The sequence below is a fragment of the Micromesistius poutassou genome, assembly GCF_964030765.1.
Source record: "Micromesistius poutassou genome assembly, contig: SCAFFOLD_1340, whole genome shotgun sequence".
Lineage (NCBI taxonomy): Eukaryota > Metazoa > Chordata > Actinopteri > Gadiformes > Gadidae > Micromesistius > Micromesistius poutassou.
In genome coordinates this window covers 1-12,500 of record NW_028177960.1, presented here as the reverse complement: position 1 = coordinate 12,500, position 12,500 = coordinate 1, and the positions used below count along the sequence as shown (strand labels likewise).

Genomic DNA, 12,500 nt, shown 5'->3' with positions numbered 1-12,500 from the left:
CCACGTGTGGCCACTTCCAATTATGCAGGATATTTGGAGCAGTATTTGGCAAGTTGTTTTGACCTTGCTTTTGTAAAGCCAACTATCCTGAGACACCCTAATGACAAGCCCACGCACGTGGCCCAGGCTGCCAAAGATAAGTACCAGATATTGACATTTGTAGCCAAGGCCAGATATTTGTTGTAGAAGAGGGTGACATTTGACCAGCTTTTGTTAAGTACGCCTCGTCGAGAAATCAAAACAGCATCCTACTTTCAGAATTAACACATTCAGGCTGTTTTGATTCATCACACACACACACACACACACACACACACACACACAAACACACACACACACACACTCTATCCAATCTCCCACATCTTATTTTGCCTTTTTATTTCAGCTTGTGAATTGTATTTTCTTTGTGATAACGCATTAACGCATGCTTTTGCCTTTTCTTCCTTTTCTTTTTTAGGTGATTGTAAGTATCATACACACACACACACACACACACACACACACACACACACACACATAAACATGCTCACACGCAGATTCATAATGAATGTACAAATGATTTCTCTGTTATAATGCTAATGCATTATCATTTTATTCTTCCTTCTTATTTTCCACCGAATCCTGTTCATTATCGCTGTCTGTGCACACCAGGCCATGGTGAGTAATTCTGCGTCTCATTTCAAGCAAAACATTCACCACTCAATAATAGCCAAGCGTTTAATGTAATCAGATGAACCAATCACATTACCAACATCTCCTTCAGCCGTCTCTAAATTTCCTCCTTTCCTTTTGCAGTCTCTGGCCCAGAACAACCGCAAGGCTGGCATCACCTCCGCCATGGCCTCCACCACGCTGGGCAACGAGGAACTGGTGGGTTTGACCTCCACCACCGTGACCTCTCTGGCCTCTTGATTCTCCTTGTCCGCCTGCACAACTTTGTACACTGCTGCCATACTGACCCCTTTCTTCCTATGGTGCTACTTTTATTACATCTTTTTCTTTTACCTATAGTATTCTACCAGGTTTGAGATTAAACACACAGGCCTGGCCAAGAAGGGCAGCACTACACTGAGATACACCAACATACATAAAACACAACACAGAACACCACGCAAATAATATTGCAGATATTTGTTAAAACTAATTCCTATAGACTGTTAGCCTGGCTATTGCCAGACCAAGCTCAAATGGTAGATTGCACGTTGGTCTGGGGAAGCTGCTGTCATTTTCCTCAGCGCAAGAGGCGTGATCAACGGGCAGAGTTAAATTGACTCTTGTACGCAATTGGCTGTTTTCCGTCACTTCCCGGTTGTCATTGCGTTAAACCAGCCAATAGGGCGCCAGGAGGAAAAGCCAGCTTGGTGATTGGCTCCCGCAAAAACATATCGAAACTAGAGAGAAATGTACTGCTCTTCTCCAGACCCTTCTGCGGGGGGGAACTCAAATCGCCGGCAGAACGGGCTGGGGCTACCCAGTCTAGATCTACCCAGAATAGATTGTGCTTCCCTCGCCTCGGCGCTCCGACCGATCCATTCCCCCCAGACTGAGCCTGCAGCCGTCTGGCTCCGTCTGCCGTCTATTCCAAGCCAGCGCGGGCCGCCCACGCTCGTTCCCGTTTTCACCCCCCCCCCACTCAGTGCGACCCCCTGTGTCTGTGTGTTCTGCAGAAGAGCCACGTGTACAAGAAGACCCTGCAGGCGCTCATCTACCCCATCTCCTCCACCACGCCGCACAACTTTGAGGTGTGGACGGCCACCACGCCCACCTACTGCTACGAGTGCGAGGGGCTGCTGTGGGGCATCGCGCGGCAGGGAATGCGCTGCTCCGAGTGCGGGGTCAAGTGCCACGACAAGTGCCAGGACCTGCTCAACGCCGACTGCCTGCAGAGTGAGTGAGATGAGTCCGTCCGTCGGAGGAGGAGGAGACGTAAAAAAACCGAGGTCCTGGCCTCACTGAGGTCATAAAAGATCCCAGGGCACTTATGGCAAAGAGTAGGGGATTTCCTGCGGTGTCCTGGCTAGAACTGCCCATCCAGGCTCATTCAACCTGGCCCCATAATCATCATCCCCCTGTGTAATTGGCCGATTCATTAACTCCCTCACTCTCCACCTCAGGCCGGTGTGTGCCGGTGAGCTTTCTGGCAGCCGATTGGCTGCCGTGCGGTGGGTGCTACACCATCGGTGGTGGTCATTGAGGTCCCCCCTTCACTGTAAAGCGCTTTGGGTGACTTGAAAAAGCGCTATATAAATGTAAAGTTAATTTCATGAGAGGGTGCTCTGGGGGAAGGTGGAGGAGGCAAGGTGTTCAGGGTGTCCGGTACTAGTCTGGGTGACAACAGGTGGATTGGGCACATGGGGGGGGGGGGTGGGGGGGTTAGATACAGGTATGTACGGGCGTGGCACCAAGGAGTGGGTTGATAAGGAGGTAGGACATAATCTTCAACTTTGTTATCTGTAAAAGGAAGAGGACAAAATGTACAACAACTAAAAGTGACATGGTAATAATGAACCAAGATCCAGGCCCTGAAGTAGGTTCGCAATTAAAAAGCCTTTTAATAACCATGTTACATTATAACCCCTCCGATAGTACCAGAGGTTTGGGGGAACACCGGAGGCGCCCCTACTACCTTTCCTCCCCTTCAGATACTGTCAACTATCCAGACCTAAAACGAAAATAAAGTTGCCGTCATTAACTCCCCCCCCCTCCCCCCCCCCCGTCTCGTCTTCTGCGTCACCCCCTCTCCCCCGTCCAATCAGGGGCTGCGGAGAAGAGCTCCAAGCACGGAGCGGAGGACCGGACGCAGAACATCATCATGGTCCTGAAGGACCGCATGAAGATCCGCGAGAGGAACAAGCCCGAGATCTTCGAGCAGATCCAGGAGGTGTTCGCCCTGGACAAGTCCACCCACGGCACCCAGATGAAGCAGATCAAGCAGAGCGTGCTGGACGGCACCTCCAAGTGGTCGGCCAAGATCAGCATCACCGGTGAGACCGCGGGGGCCCGGCGCCCGGGGGCCCCGCCCACTACCTCCTCACAAACTAAATCACAAGATCCAAAACTTCCTTGATGGACATGATACTCAATGTTGTGAAAAAGAAAATACTTTATTATTATCCCAGAGTTGGGAAATGTGTTTGGTCAAAGTGCAGCACATTTAAGACACATAGGCATACAAGTAGGTACGCTTCCCCACACACACGCACACACAACACACACAACACAACAATATTGTCATTACCAATCAGCAGCAGGCTTGAAACACATAGGCCTAAAACAACATTCCAAATTAAATTAAAAACAATTAAAGAAAAACACAGTGTTGCAAGAGTGGGCAATACAATTCATTATCTTGACCTGTGTCTTTAATAAAAAGTCTAATAGCAGAGGGGACAAAGTAAAGTGACAGTAGTGGGATTGTCTGTGTCACAGATATCGTCAGCCTTTTGATATTATTTTGATATTAATGTTTTTCCTCGTTCCTTCTCGTCCGTCAGTGGTGTGTGCGCAGGGCCTGCAGGCCAAGGACAAGACGGGCTCCAGTGACCCGTACGTCACGGTCCAAGTGGGGAAGACCAAGAAGAGGACCAAGACCATCTACGGCAACCTCAACCCTGTCTGGGAGGAGAACTTCCACTTGTGAGTCCTGTGAAGAAACCAGTGCACCGCTTCAAGTCAATGTTATTTTCCCCCTAACATGTGTGTGTGTGTATGTGTGTGTGTGTGTGTGTGTGTGTGTGTGTTTGAGTGTACCTGCATGGATGTGTGTGTGTGTGTGTGTGTATGTGTGTATGTGTGTGTTTACCTGAATGTATTTTTGTGTGTTTGTGTGTGTGTGTGTATGTGTGTATGTGTGTGTTTACCTGAGTGTATTTTTGTGTGTTTGTGTGTGTGTGTGTATGTGTGTTTACCTGAGTGTATGTGTGGATGGTTTTCTTTCTAAATGCCTACACTTGACACCGCACGGTGGTCAATCACTCAAGCGTGCCATTCTGTAACTCTTAAAGGTGACACATTATACCACCAGGTCTGAGCGTGATTAGCCGTGACAAGCCAATTTTGAAAAAGCCTCCTCTGACATCACAAGTGGGGGCGTGTCCTGGTAGACGATCTATCCAGCACACATCTAGGTGGACACGCCCACTAGTGATGTCAGAAGAGGGCCGATTTTCAAAACGGCTCGTCACGGCTAATCCCACCTGGCGGTATAATAATGTCCCCCTTTAAGCTGCACTTGGACCCCTCTTAAACCGCGGGCCCGGGGGTTAACCTTATTGGGTCTGTTGTCCCCTCTCCTCTCAGCGAGTGCCACAACTCCTCCGACCGGATCAAGGTGCGCGTGTGGGACGAGGACGACGACATCAAGTCCCGCGTGAAGCAGAGGTTCAAGAGGGAGAGTGACGACTTCCTGGGCCAGACCATCATCGAGGTCCGGACCCTCAGCGGGGAGATGGACGTGTGGTACAATCTGGGTGAGCTCCATACGAGAGAGGTTTTTTTGGGGGGGGGGGGGACCAGAGGATTCATCACTCCCTGGAACGATAAGCCTCTCGTGGAAGGGGGAATGGATTCCAGGGTTTTCCTGCAGAAAATGTGTTAGTTAAGGTGGTGGGGGCACTTCTTTCACAGGTGCACCGTTTATGCGTTTTTTCATGCAGAATCAGAATCAGAATCAGAATCAGAATCAGAATAGTTTTATTAGCCAATTATGCAGAACATAGTAGGAATTTATCTTGACGTTCGAGGGCTTTTGCCCTGCAGCCTGGTCTACACACTAGAGAGTGAATGACGTTTCGATTATTGAATTCTTTTGCGTGATATTCACAATTTAAAAAGACGTTGTTTTTTTTTCACGTCGTAGTTAAGGCAGGCAGGCCTGTGTGTCGCTTAGGGGGCGGGCCGCCTTGAGCTGTAAAATGCTGCCCTGAGAAAACCCTGTGATTCAAGTCAACGCGGCATCGCTCTCTCTCTGTTCCAGACAAGCGAACGGATAAGTCTGCCGTGTCCGGGGCCATTCGGATGCACATCAGCGTGGAGATCAAGGGCGAGGAGACGGTGGCTCCCTATCATGTTCAGTACACCTGTCTGCACGAGGTCAGTCCGGGGGGGGGTCACTCCAGTGGTGGGGGGGGGGACAATCTGATGGCTTATCTCCAATTGGTGATGCATCCTATTGGCTTCCATTATGCAGTGGACAATGTCCTTGCTTTTGGGAATAGTTGGCGAGTAGTCTTAGCCTGACACCGGACCAGACCAATTGGCAAAAGGTGTTAGTCCCGAAGTTTCGACTTTCGGTTTCCGGCGGCCGTTGTTTGCAGGCGCAGGAACAAACGGAAACCTCCAGAAGCCATTGGATAGACCTACAACCAATCAGAGCAATGGAACGTATCGTAGCACTGCGCTAACGTTATGGCAAACACATCGTCCTTGTCATCAAGCGCTTCAGGGTGTTTTGGTGCCTTAAGTGCACTTCTTTGTTCTTTTTATGGTAAAATACAGTGTCCTGTTTGTTTATTACTGTTACAATAGCTGATTCAACAGACCGTTTCACATCAGCGGTGGCCGTCTTGGTTGTTCAGGGAAAGCTCTCTGTGGCTCTCCCCTGGAGCCGCCCTCTCCACTGTATCAAACCCGCCCCGTTAGATTAACGGTGGTGAACGGCCGACCCGCTCCAGGTGGGCTGGAAACAGGTAGGAGGGAGAATCCCTCTGCCAGAGCAAATGAAACGATGAGCTCACAGATTTGTCTGGTTTCAAGGCTAGCACAGCCTTACACGGTCTGATTGACTACTACTACTGTTTAGTGGACGATCTGATTGGCTACTACTGTTTAGTGGACAATCTGATTGGCTGCTACAACTGTTTAGTGGACGATCTGATTGGCTGCTACTATTTAGTGGAGGATCTGATTGACTACTACAACTGTTTAGTGGACGATCTGATTGGCTACTACTGTTTAGTGGACGAATGGATTGACTACTGCTTTTAAGCGGACGATCTGATTGGCTACTACTATTTAGTGGACAAGCGGATTATCCCCAGTTGGTAAAAAAATGGATTGGATATCACTGCTGAGTGGACAAGGGGATTATCTATGTCCAACTGGTGAGTAATCTCTTTGGCTAACACTATTTAGTGGACCATCTGATTGGTCACCTAGCGGACAATCTAATCTTTTTTTTTTTGTTTTTAGCAGATGGGGGGGGGGGGGCTTACATCAGTTAGAAGGACATGTCTCTAGCTAACCTAGCCTGGCTATTCCCAGACCGAGCTCAATGGTAGATTGCACGTTGGTCTGGGGAGGCTGCTGTCATTTTCTTCAGGCGTGATCAACCTGGGCGGAGTTCAAACGACTCTGTACGCAATTGGCTGCTTTCCGTTGCTTCCCTGTCGCCATTGTGTTAAACCAGCCAATGGCAAGCCATGGCGGGAAAGCCAGCTTGGTGATTGGCTCCCGCAAAAAAAGTGTATCCGAAGCAGAAAGAAACGTGTTGCTCCTCTCCAGACCCCTTGCTGCAGGGCGAGTTCAAATCGCCGGCAGAACGGGCTGGGGGGTACCCAGCCTATAGCCGTTTCTCAATTCGCGTTCTCGTGTACTTGCGTTCTCGGTAAACCTCATCAGTGGTAGCCCAAGCACTGTTCCAATTCCAAGTACGCGAGTACTGTCGTAAAACCCGGAAGTGTTCTCGGTGCGTTCTCGACGAGGCCGTTCTACCGAGGACGCATCGGAGGTGACTCGTGTGGACTTGGGACCGTTAAATATCCCAGAATGCATCATCGAGTCCACTGCTGTCCCAATTGCAGGGTGCGTACTCGCGTTCTCGGAAGTCTGCACTTGAAAGTCCGGACTTGCCAAGTACATACTTCCAAGTCCCCGACGAGTACGTAGTCTGCGTACTTGATATTGAGAAACGGCTTATAAGCTAACCCCCAGTCGGTCCTTCTCTCCCCCCCCCCGGCGTTCAGCACTTGTTCCAGTACACCACCGAGGAGCAGAACGGCGGCGTGGTGAAGATCCCCGACGCCAAGGGGGACGACGCCTGGAAGGTGTACTTTGAGGAGACGGCCCAGGAGATCGTGGACGAGTTCGCCATGCGCTACGGAGTGGAGTCCATCTACCAGGCCATGACGTCAGTACCGCCTTACCGTCAGCGTCTCCACCACCCCCTTTTTTTACACCGCCATGAGGGCCATGATGCGTCTCCCAGGAAACGAATGCAATTAGAAACACGATTATGTCACGATAATAGTGCTTCTGCTTTGTGTAAATGTAATGTAACTTTATTTAAACAGGGACAATGTACAAAACGAACATGAACCTTGTTTAGAGCAAGGAGAGATGCATTGTACCAGGTTTTTAGCAAATTCCTACTTTCCACCTGTATTGCCTGGTCAGGTAATCCATTGCATTGCTGGTGTGCACCAGCAATGCATCATCGAGACGTGACATCATCGTTTATTATCACTTGTGAACTGGTGTTTGAATGAAACAGCAGCAGCTCTGTGTTTGTTTAACACGTCTGCTCTAACGAGTCTCTCTCTCCCCCCCCCCCCCCCCCCGGCACAAACAGACACTTTGCCTGCCTGTCATCTAAGTACATGTGCCCCGGGGTGCCGGCAGTGATGAGCACCCTGCTGGCCAACATCAACGCCTACTACGCCCACACCACCCAGTCCTCCAACAACGTCTCCGCCTCCGACAGATTCGCCGCCTCCAACTTTGGTGTAGGTTGTCCCCCCCCCCCCCCCCCCCCGTCCTCTCGTGTCTTTCTTCGTGACCGTTACGGCCCCGTTGTCTCTCAGGCGCAACCGTGAATGGATAGATAGACACGAGAACCACTGAAAAGTAGTGGGGTTTATTCAGGTTCCCGCATAAAGTCATACGTGAATTAAACGCCCATAGGCCGAACAATTATGGCCTCTCGCGGGAGACAGAAAAAAAGGAAAGAGGTGGCAAGGCTGAAGCCCAACCGCAAATCCTTGTGTTGAGAGAGAGAGAGGCTTCTTCTGTCTGCCTACACCGCCCGTAACACTGACGTAGTTTGCCCTCCTGCTCGCCGAACTTCCTCTATGATCAGAAACACTTTGTTGACTCCGGGGCTTGTGGGTCACCCCGAGGGGGGGGGGGGGGGGGTGACCCTGGTGAGGATCATGCAGGCCCAACCCACGTCTCACAGGCACCAACCAACCAGAGGGACTGAGTCAGAGGTGTACACAGTCAGATGTGGTTCTAACCAGGCTTGTTCCTCCTCATTTCTCCCCTTGGCTGTAGAAGGAGAGGTTTGTGAAACTCCTGGACCAGCTGCACAACTCCCTGAGGATCGATCTGTCCATGTACCGGGTATGGAGCGCTCTCTTCCCTCTCTCTCTCTCTATCTAGTTTATCTAGTCCTAGTTATGACATTGCCTGACTCATTTGTTAGCAATTATTGGTGCTCGGCGCTTGGTTCTATCAACACCCTTGTTGTACCGACGGCGATAAGTTGATTCTCCTTGTTCGGACAAATGTCCTTATGGTAAGTTCCTTTGCATAAAAGCGTCACCTAAATGCTCTAAATGTAAATGTAAATGTAATTTGTTTTGAGGTAAGAGTTATTGGTGAACGTCAATGCCCTGTTTTCCACGATTTTTTTTATTATTGTTCAGAACACTGAAGTACAGTCAAGAGATTGAGACACAAACAACTGTAAAGCTGTTGCTGTTCTCTTGATCTTTATAATCAAACAATATTATCTCCGATCTGTAGCTTTTCACTAGCCGCCCCTGCTATGATGAAACGTTGTATCATACATATGGTGTTTTCCGACGTGTCTTTTCAGAACAACTTCCCAGCCAGTAGTCCTGAGCGGCTACAGGACCTCAAGTCCACCGTGGACCTGCTGACCAGCATCACCTTCTTCAGAATGAAAGTGAGGTTCTGCCTTCTGTCTCTCGACAATGTGTCTGCTTCTGACACCAAAAGAAAACTGCAGTGTTTTTCAAGCGCAGAATTCCCCCGTTGCCCTCGGGCCGATTGGTGGAGAATCGTCTTCTCGTTATGTTACGCACACATAGCCTAGTTCACCTAGAGCAGGTGTGTTTCCCTGTGTGTAGATGGCATATAAATATGTTGTGTATAAGTCTTGTTCTTGTGTATAAGTCTTCGTGCGTATGTAAACGTGTGTGTGTGTGTGTGTGCGTGTGCGTGCGTGTAATCTATATTTATATTCGTTGAAGTTGCCAGAGGAATGGGGTTATAGCCTCCGGGAGGAACGCAGTAGCAGCAGGTGCAGCAGGGGTGAGCGTTGACGTTGGTCTTTGCTCGGTGTTTGTTAGGTCCAGGAGCTGCAGAGCCCTCCCAGGGCCAGCCAGGTGGTGAAGGACTGCGTGAAGGCCTGTCTCAACTCCACCTACGAGTACATCTTCAACAACTGCCACGATCTGTACAACCGCGAGTACCAGTCGGATCCGGTGAGTCAGGAGAGAGAGAGAGAGAGAGAGAGAGAGAGAGAGAGAGACAGCTGGGGCGGGCGCTCCGCCTGGCCTCGCTCTCTGTTTAATGTTTACTCTGCTTGAATCGGCAGTTAAAAATGAACGAGTATGATGGGTCGGTTGTCATTCCTGCAAGGGGAAGACAGAATTTAAAAAACTGCTGCCGCTCAGCACTTGGATCATCTTTATACATCTCTGGTGTATTTAATCTGCGGTGCAGGCAAAACCCGTCCCTCCAGATGAGCAGGGCCCCAACATCAAGAACCTGGACTTCTGGTCCAAGCTCATCACCCTCATCGTCTCCATCATCGAAGAGGACAAGAACTCCTACACGCACTGCCTCAACCAGTAGGTTTATTCCCTGTTCAAACCAGTTAAACCAGTCCAATGGGCTGTTCCTATACATCACGCAAAGCCACCGCCATTATTATGTAATGGATATTTTATTATACATATTAATTACAGGGAGGTGTGCCTGGATGGAAAGTAGTGGGGGGGCAATTTCTGCTTGGGGGAAATAATTGGAGAACTACACACGTAGTATCACAGCATCCCAGAGTACATTTTATTTGTCGGCACATTGCTGTTTTCTATCACAGAGGGCCTCAGAGCTCCAGCTCAACAGACTGACCCATGAGCTACCCCCCCCCGCTTCACAAACCGTCCAATCAGTCCACGCCCTGTGAGGAAAACAATATTCAGAAGGGCTGGAATACACACAGCATGCTATCGTTCATTACCGCGGTATTTGATGATAACGCGTTGTCTTAAGTGGCAGTAAAGTACTAATGAGTGCTGTGAAGCATCCAATCAGCTAATAGCCGACCGGCAGATTAGCTGATTAATAAACTGCTGATGCCAAGAGGCCGGAGTGGGGTGATGAGTGGGGTGATGTGTGGGGTGATGAGTAGGGTGATGTGTGAGGTGATGAGTGAGGTGATGAGTGGGGTGGGGATAATCCTCACAGACAGCCCTTAGGATTGTTGACCTTTCTGTGACACAAACTGAAACTGGTAAATGGACCCTTGCTTCCGTGTTCCAACCAACCACAGTCTCACAAGTGTGTAGTGCGGTCCACAATAATCAAATTCCAACTCCTTGATATAAACCCCATGACACCCCCGTGTCAGTGGAATCAAGTCACACTGATTCCAAACGTGTCGAGGCTCAAGTACAGATGTGTTAGAAATGTGCACAGTACCGGCCGGTGGTTGAGTGTTTGGTTCTGAGTTGTCATCGTCGTCCCTGTTTCGCTGATGCCGGATCCGATGCGTTCACGGTACCCTACCCTGTCTGCCCTGCAGGTTTCCACAGGAACTGAATGTCGGCAAGATAAGCGCCGAGGTCATGTGGAACATGTTTGCGCAAGACATGAGATACGCCATGGAGGGTGAGTTCCTGCCCCTGTTATTCACCAGTGGGGTTGGCTCACGGGAAGACCTATGTATTTAATGTATTTTATATCAAAGTCTGTTACGCATACATATTGTGCGTGTGTGCATGTGTGTGCGTGTGCGTGTGTGTGTGTGTGTGTGTGTCATCAGACCCACATTGCTGGCTCATGCCTGAGCAATGTTTTGTGTCTAACATTTATGTCCTTTTTTTTACATTTATTGTGAATTGCGGACATAAATCAAGAAGTTAAAATGTGTGTGTGTGTGTGTGTGTGTGTGTGTGTGTGTGTGTGTGTGTGTGTGTGTGTGTGTGTGTGTGTGTGTGTGTGTGTGTGTGTGTGTGTGTGTGTGTGTGTGTGTGTGCGCGCGCGTGCGCGTGCGCGCGTGCGCTGTAACAACGTGAACGACTACAAAAAGATAGTCAAGGAGAGAGAGAGAGAGAGACTGTGAGTGGCCACCTCTGAGCTCCAGGAGGACATTAGTGGTGACATTTCCTCTGCCTTTTGTTATTCAGAGCATGAGAAGCACCGGCTGTGCAAGAGTGCAGATTACATGAACCTGCACTTCAAAGTGAAGTGGCTGTACAACGAGTACTGCAAGGAACTGGTCACCTTCCAGAAGCACGTTCCCGAGTACCCAGCGTGAGTCTTGAGTCGCGAGGGGACCTTTTGGCCCCCCCCCCCTGCAGCTGTGCACGGCCAACCCCCCGACGTTCAGCTTGTCGACGCCAGGGGAACCGTTCCTTTTTTTTAACGTTTGCAAAAAATTGTAATTGTATGTGACGATGGCCTTTGGAACCGTGTTGTTGTTGTCGTTTGTCGGTTTTCTCAGCTGGTTCGAGCCATTCGTGGTCATGTGGTTGGAAGAGAACGAGGAGGTGTCCCGAGATTTCCTCCACGGTGCCCTGGAGAGGGACAAGAAGGACGGGGTAACTGCTCTCGGTTGGATTCTGTACGAAAGTTAACGTCGTCTTTGTTTGTCCTCAGCTGCCGTTTTCTGCAAAGCCTTTTTTCTAATCTTTTTTTTTTTTTGAAGATAATCCATCTACAAATAACTTTGTCTTTGCTGTAATTGGCTCGGGTTGACGTCCTCACTTCAGCTGTGAACAATAGTCCAACAAAACCCAGCGAAACCTCAAATTAGTACTTTGAGGTGCCAGGAATCGACTGTTATATTAGTGCGCTAATGAACAGGATGGTAATCAACGATAATATCCCACGAATTTCCCTCCGACGACGACGACTCCAGGCAAAGAAATCCATCCAAGATACACTCGGTTTTATCACCGTCCTGGAGCAGACTGCGCTGAACGTGTTCAACTTGAATCCCCCCCCCCCCGCTCCCCGCCCCCCCCACCAACTGTTCCGTCGAGAGCCAGCGCTGAAGTTAAAGTTATGCAAAGAAGAATACATTTTTAGCTCCTCGGCCGCAAACATTGACTCCGTAAATAGATCCCTGGTTTGCTCAGGCAAACAACCCTGTTTGTCTCCCCTGGCGCCGCCCCCCCCCCCCCCCGACTCAGCCCAGGGCCGGTGGGTGGCTCTAAGGCGATCAATAACAACTCAATACAAAATGCAAATAACCATAAAAACGGATGAAAAACTTCCCCGGTTAGAGAGTAGCAGCAGATGCTTCAGGG

The 12,500-nt window shown here is 49.7% G+C and overlaps 1 protein-coding gene across 1 annotated transcript in view; it reads left to right on the top strand.

The window, feature by feature from the left end:
- Positions 1-11,789, top strand: part of LOC311374924 (protein unc-13 homolog A-like) — a gene marked incomplete at both ends in the record, with an annotated part of 13,954 nt that extends 2,165 nt beyond the window's left edge. Inside the window, 15 exons of the mRNA XM_084490653.1 lie at positions 796-870; positions 1,668-1,887; positions 2,757-2,984; positions 3,495-3,636; positions 4,300-4,469; positions 4,976-5,091; positions 6,963-7,126; positions 7,568-7,721; positions 8,269-8,337; positions 8,816-8,905; positions 9,312-9,446; positions 9,688-9,815; positions 10,772-10,857; positions 11,376-11,502; positions 11,693-11,789. Coding sequence (XP_084346779.1) covers positions 796-870; positions 1,668-1,887; positions 2,757-2,984; positions 3,495-3,636; positions 4,300-4,469; positions 4,976-5,091; positions 6,963-7,126; positions 7,568-7,721; positions 8,269-8,337; positions 8,816-8,905; positions 9,312-9,446; positions 9,688-9,815; positions 10,772-10,857; positions 11,376-11,502; positions 11,693-11,789 — 2,001 coding nt within the window. The remainder of the gene's footprint in view (positions 1-795; positions 871-1,667; positions 1,888-2,756; positions 2,985-3,494; positions 3,637-4,299; positions 4,470-4,975; positions 5,092-6,962; positions 7,127-7,567; positions 7,722-8,268; positions 8,338-8,815; positions 8,906-9,311; positions 9,447-9,687; positions 9,816-10,771; positions 10,858-11,375; positions 11,503-11,692) is intronic.
- Positions 11,790-12,500: the final 711 nt, after the last annotated feature.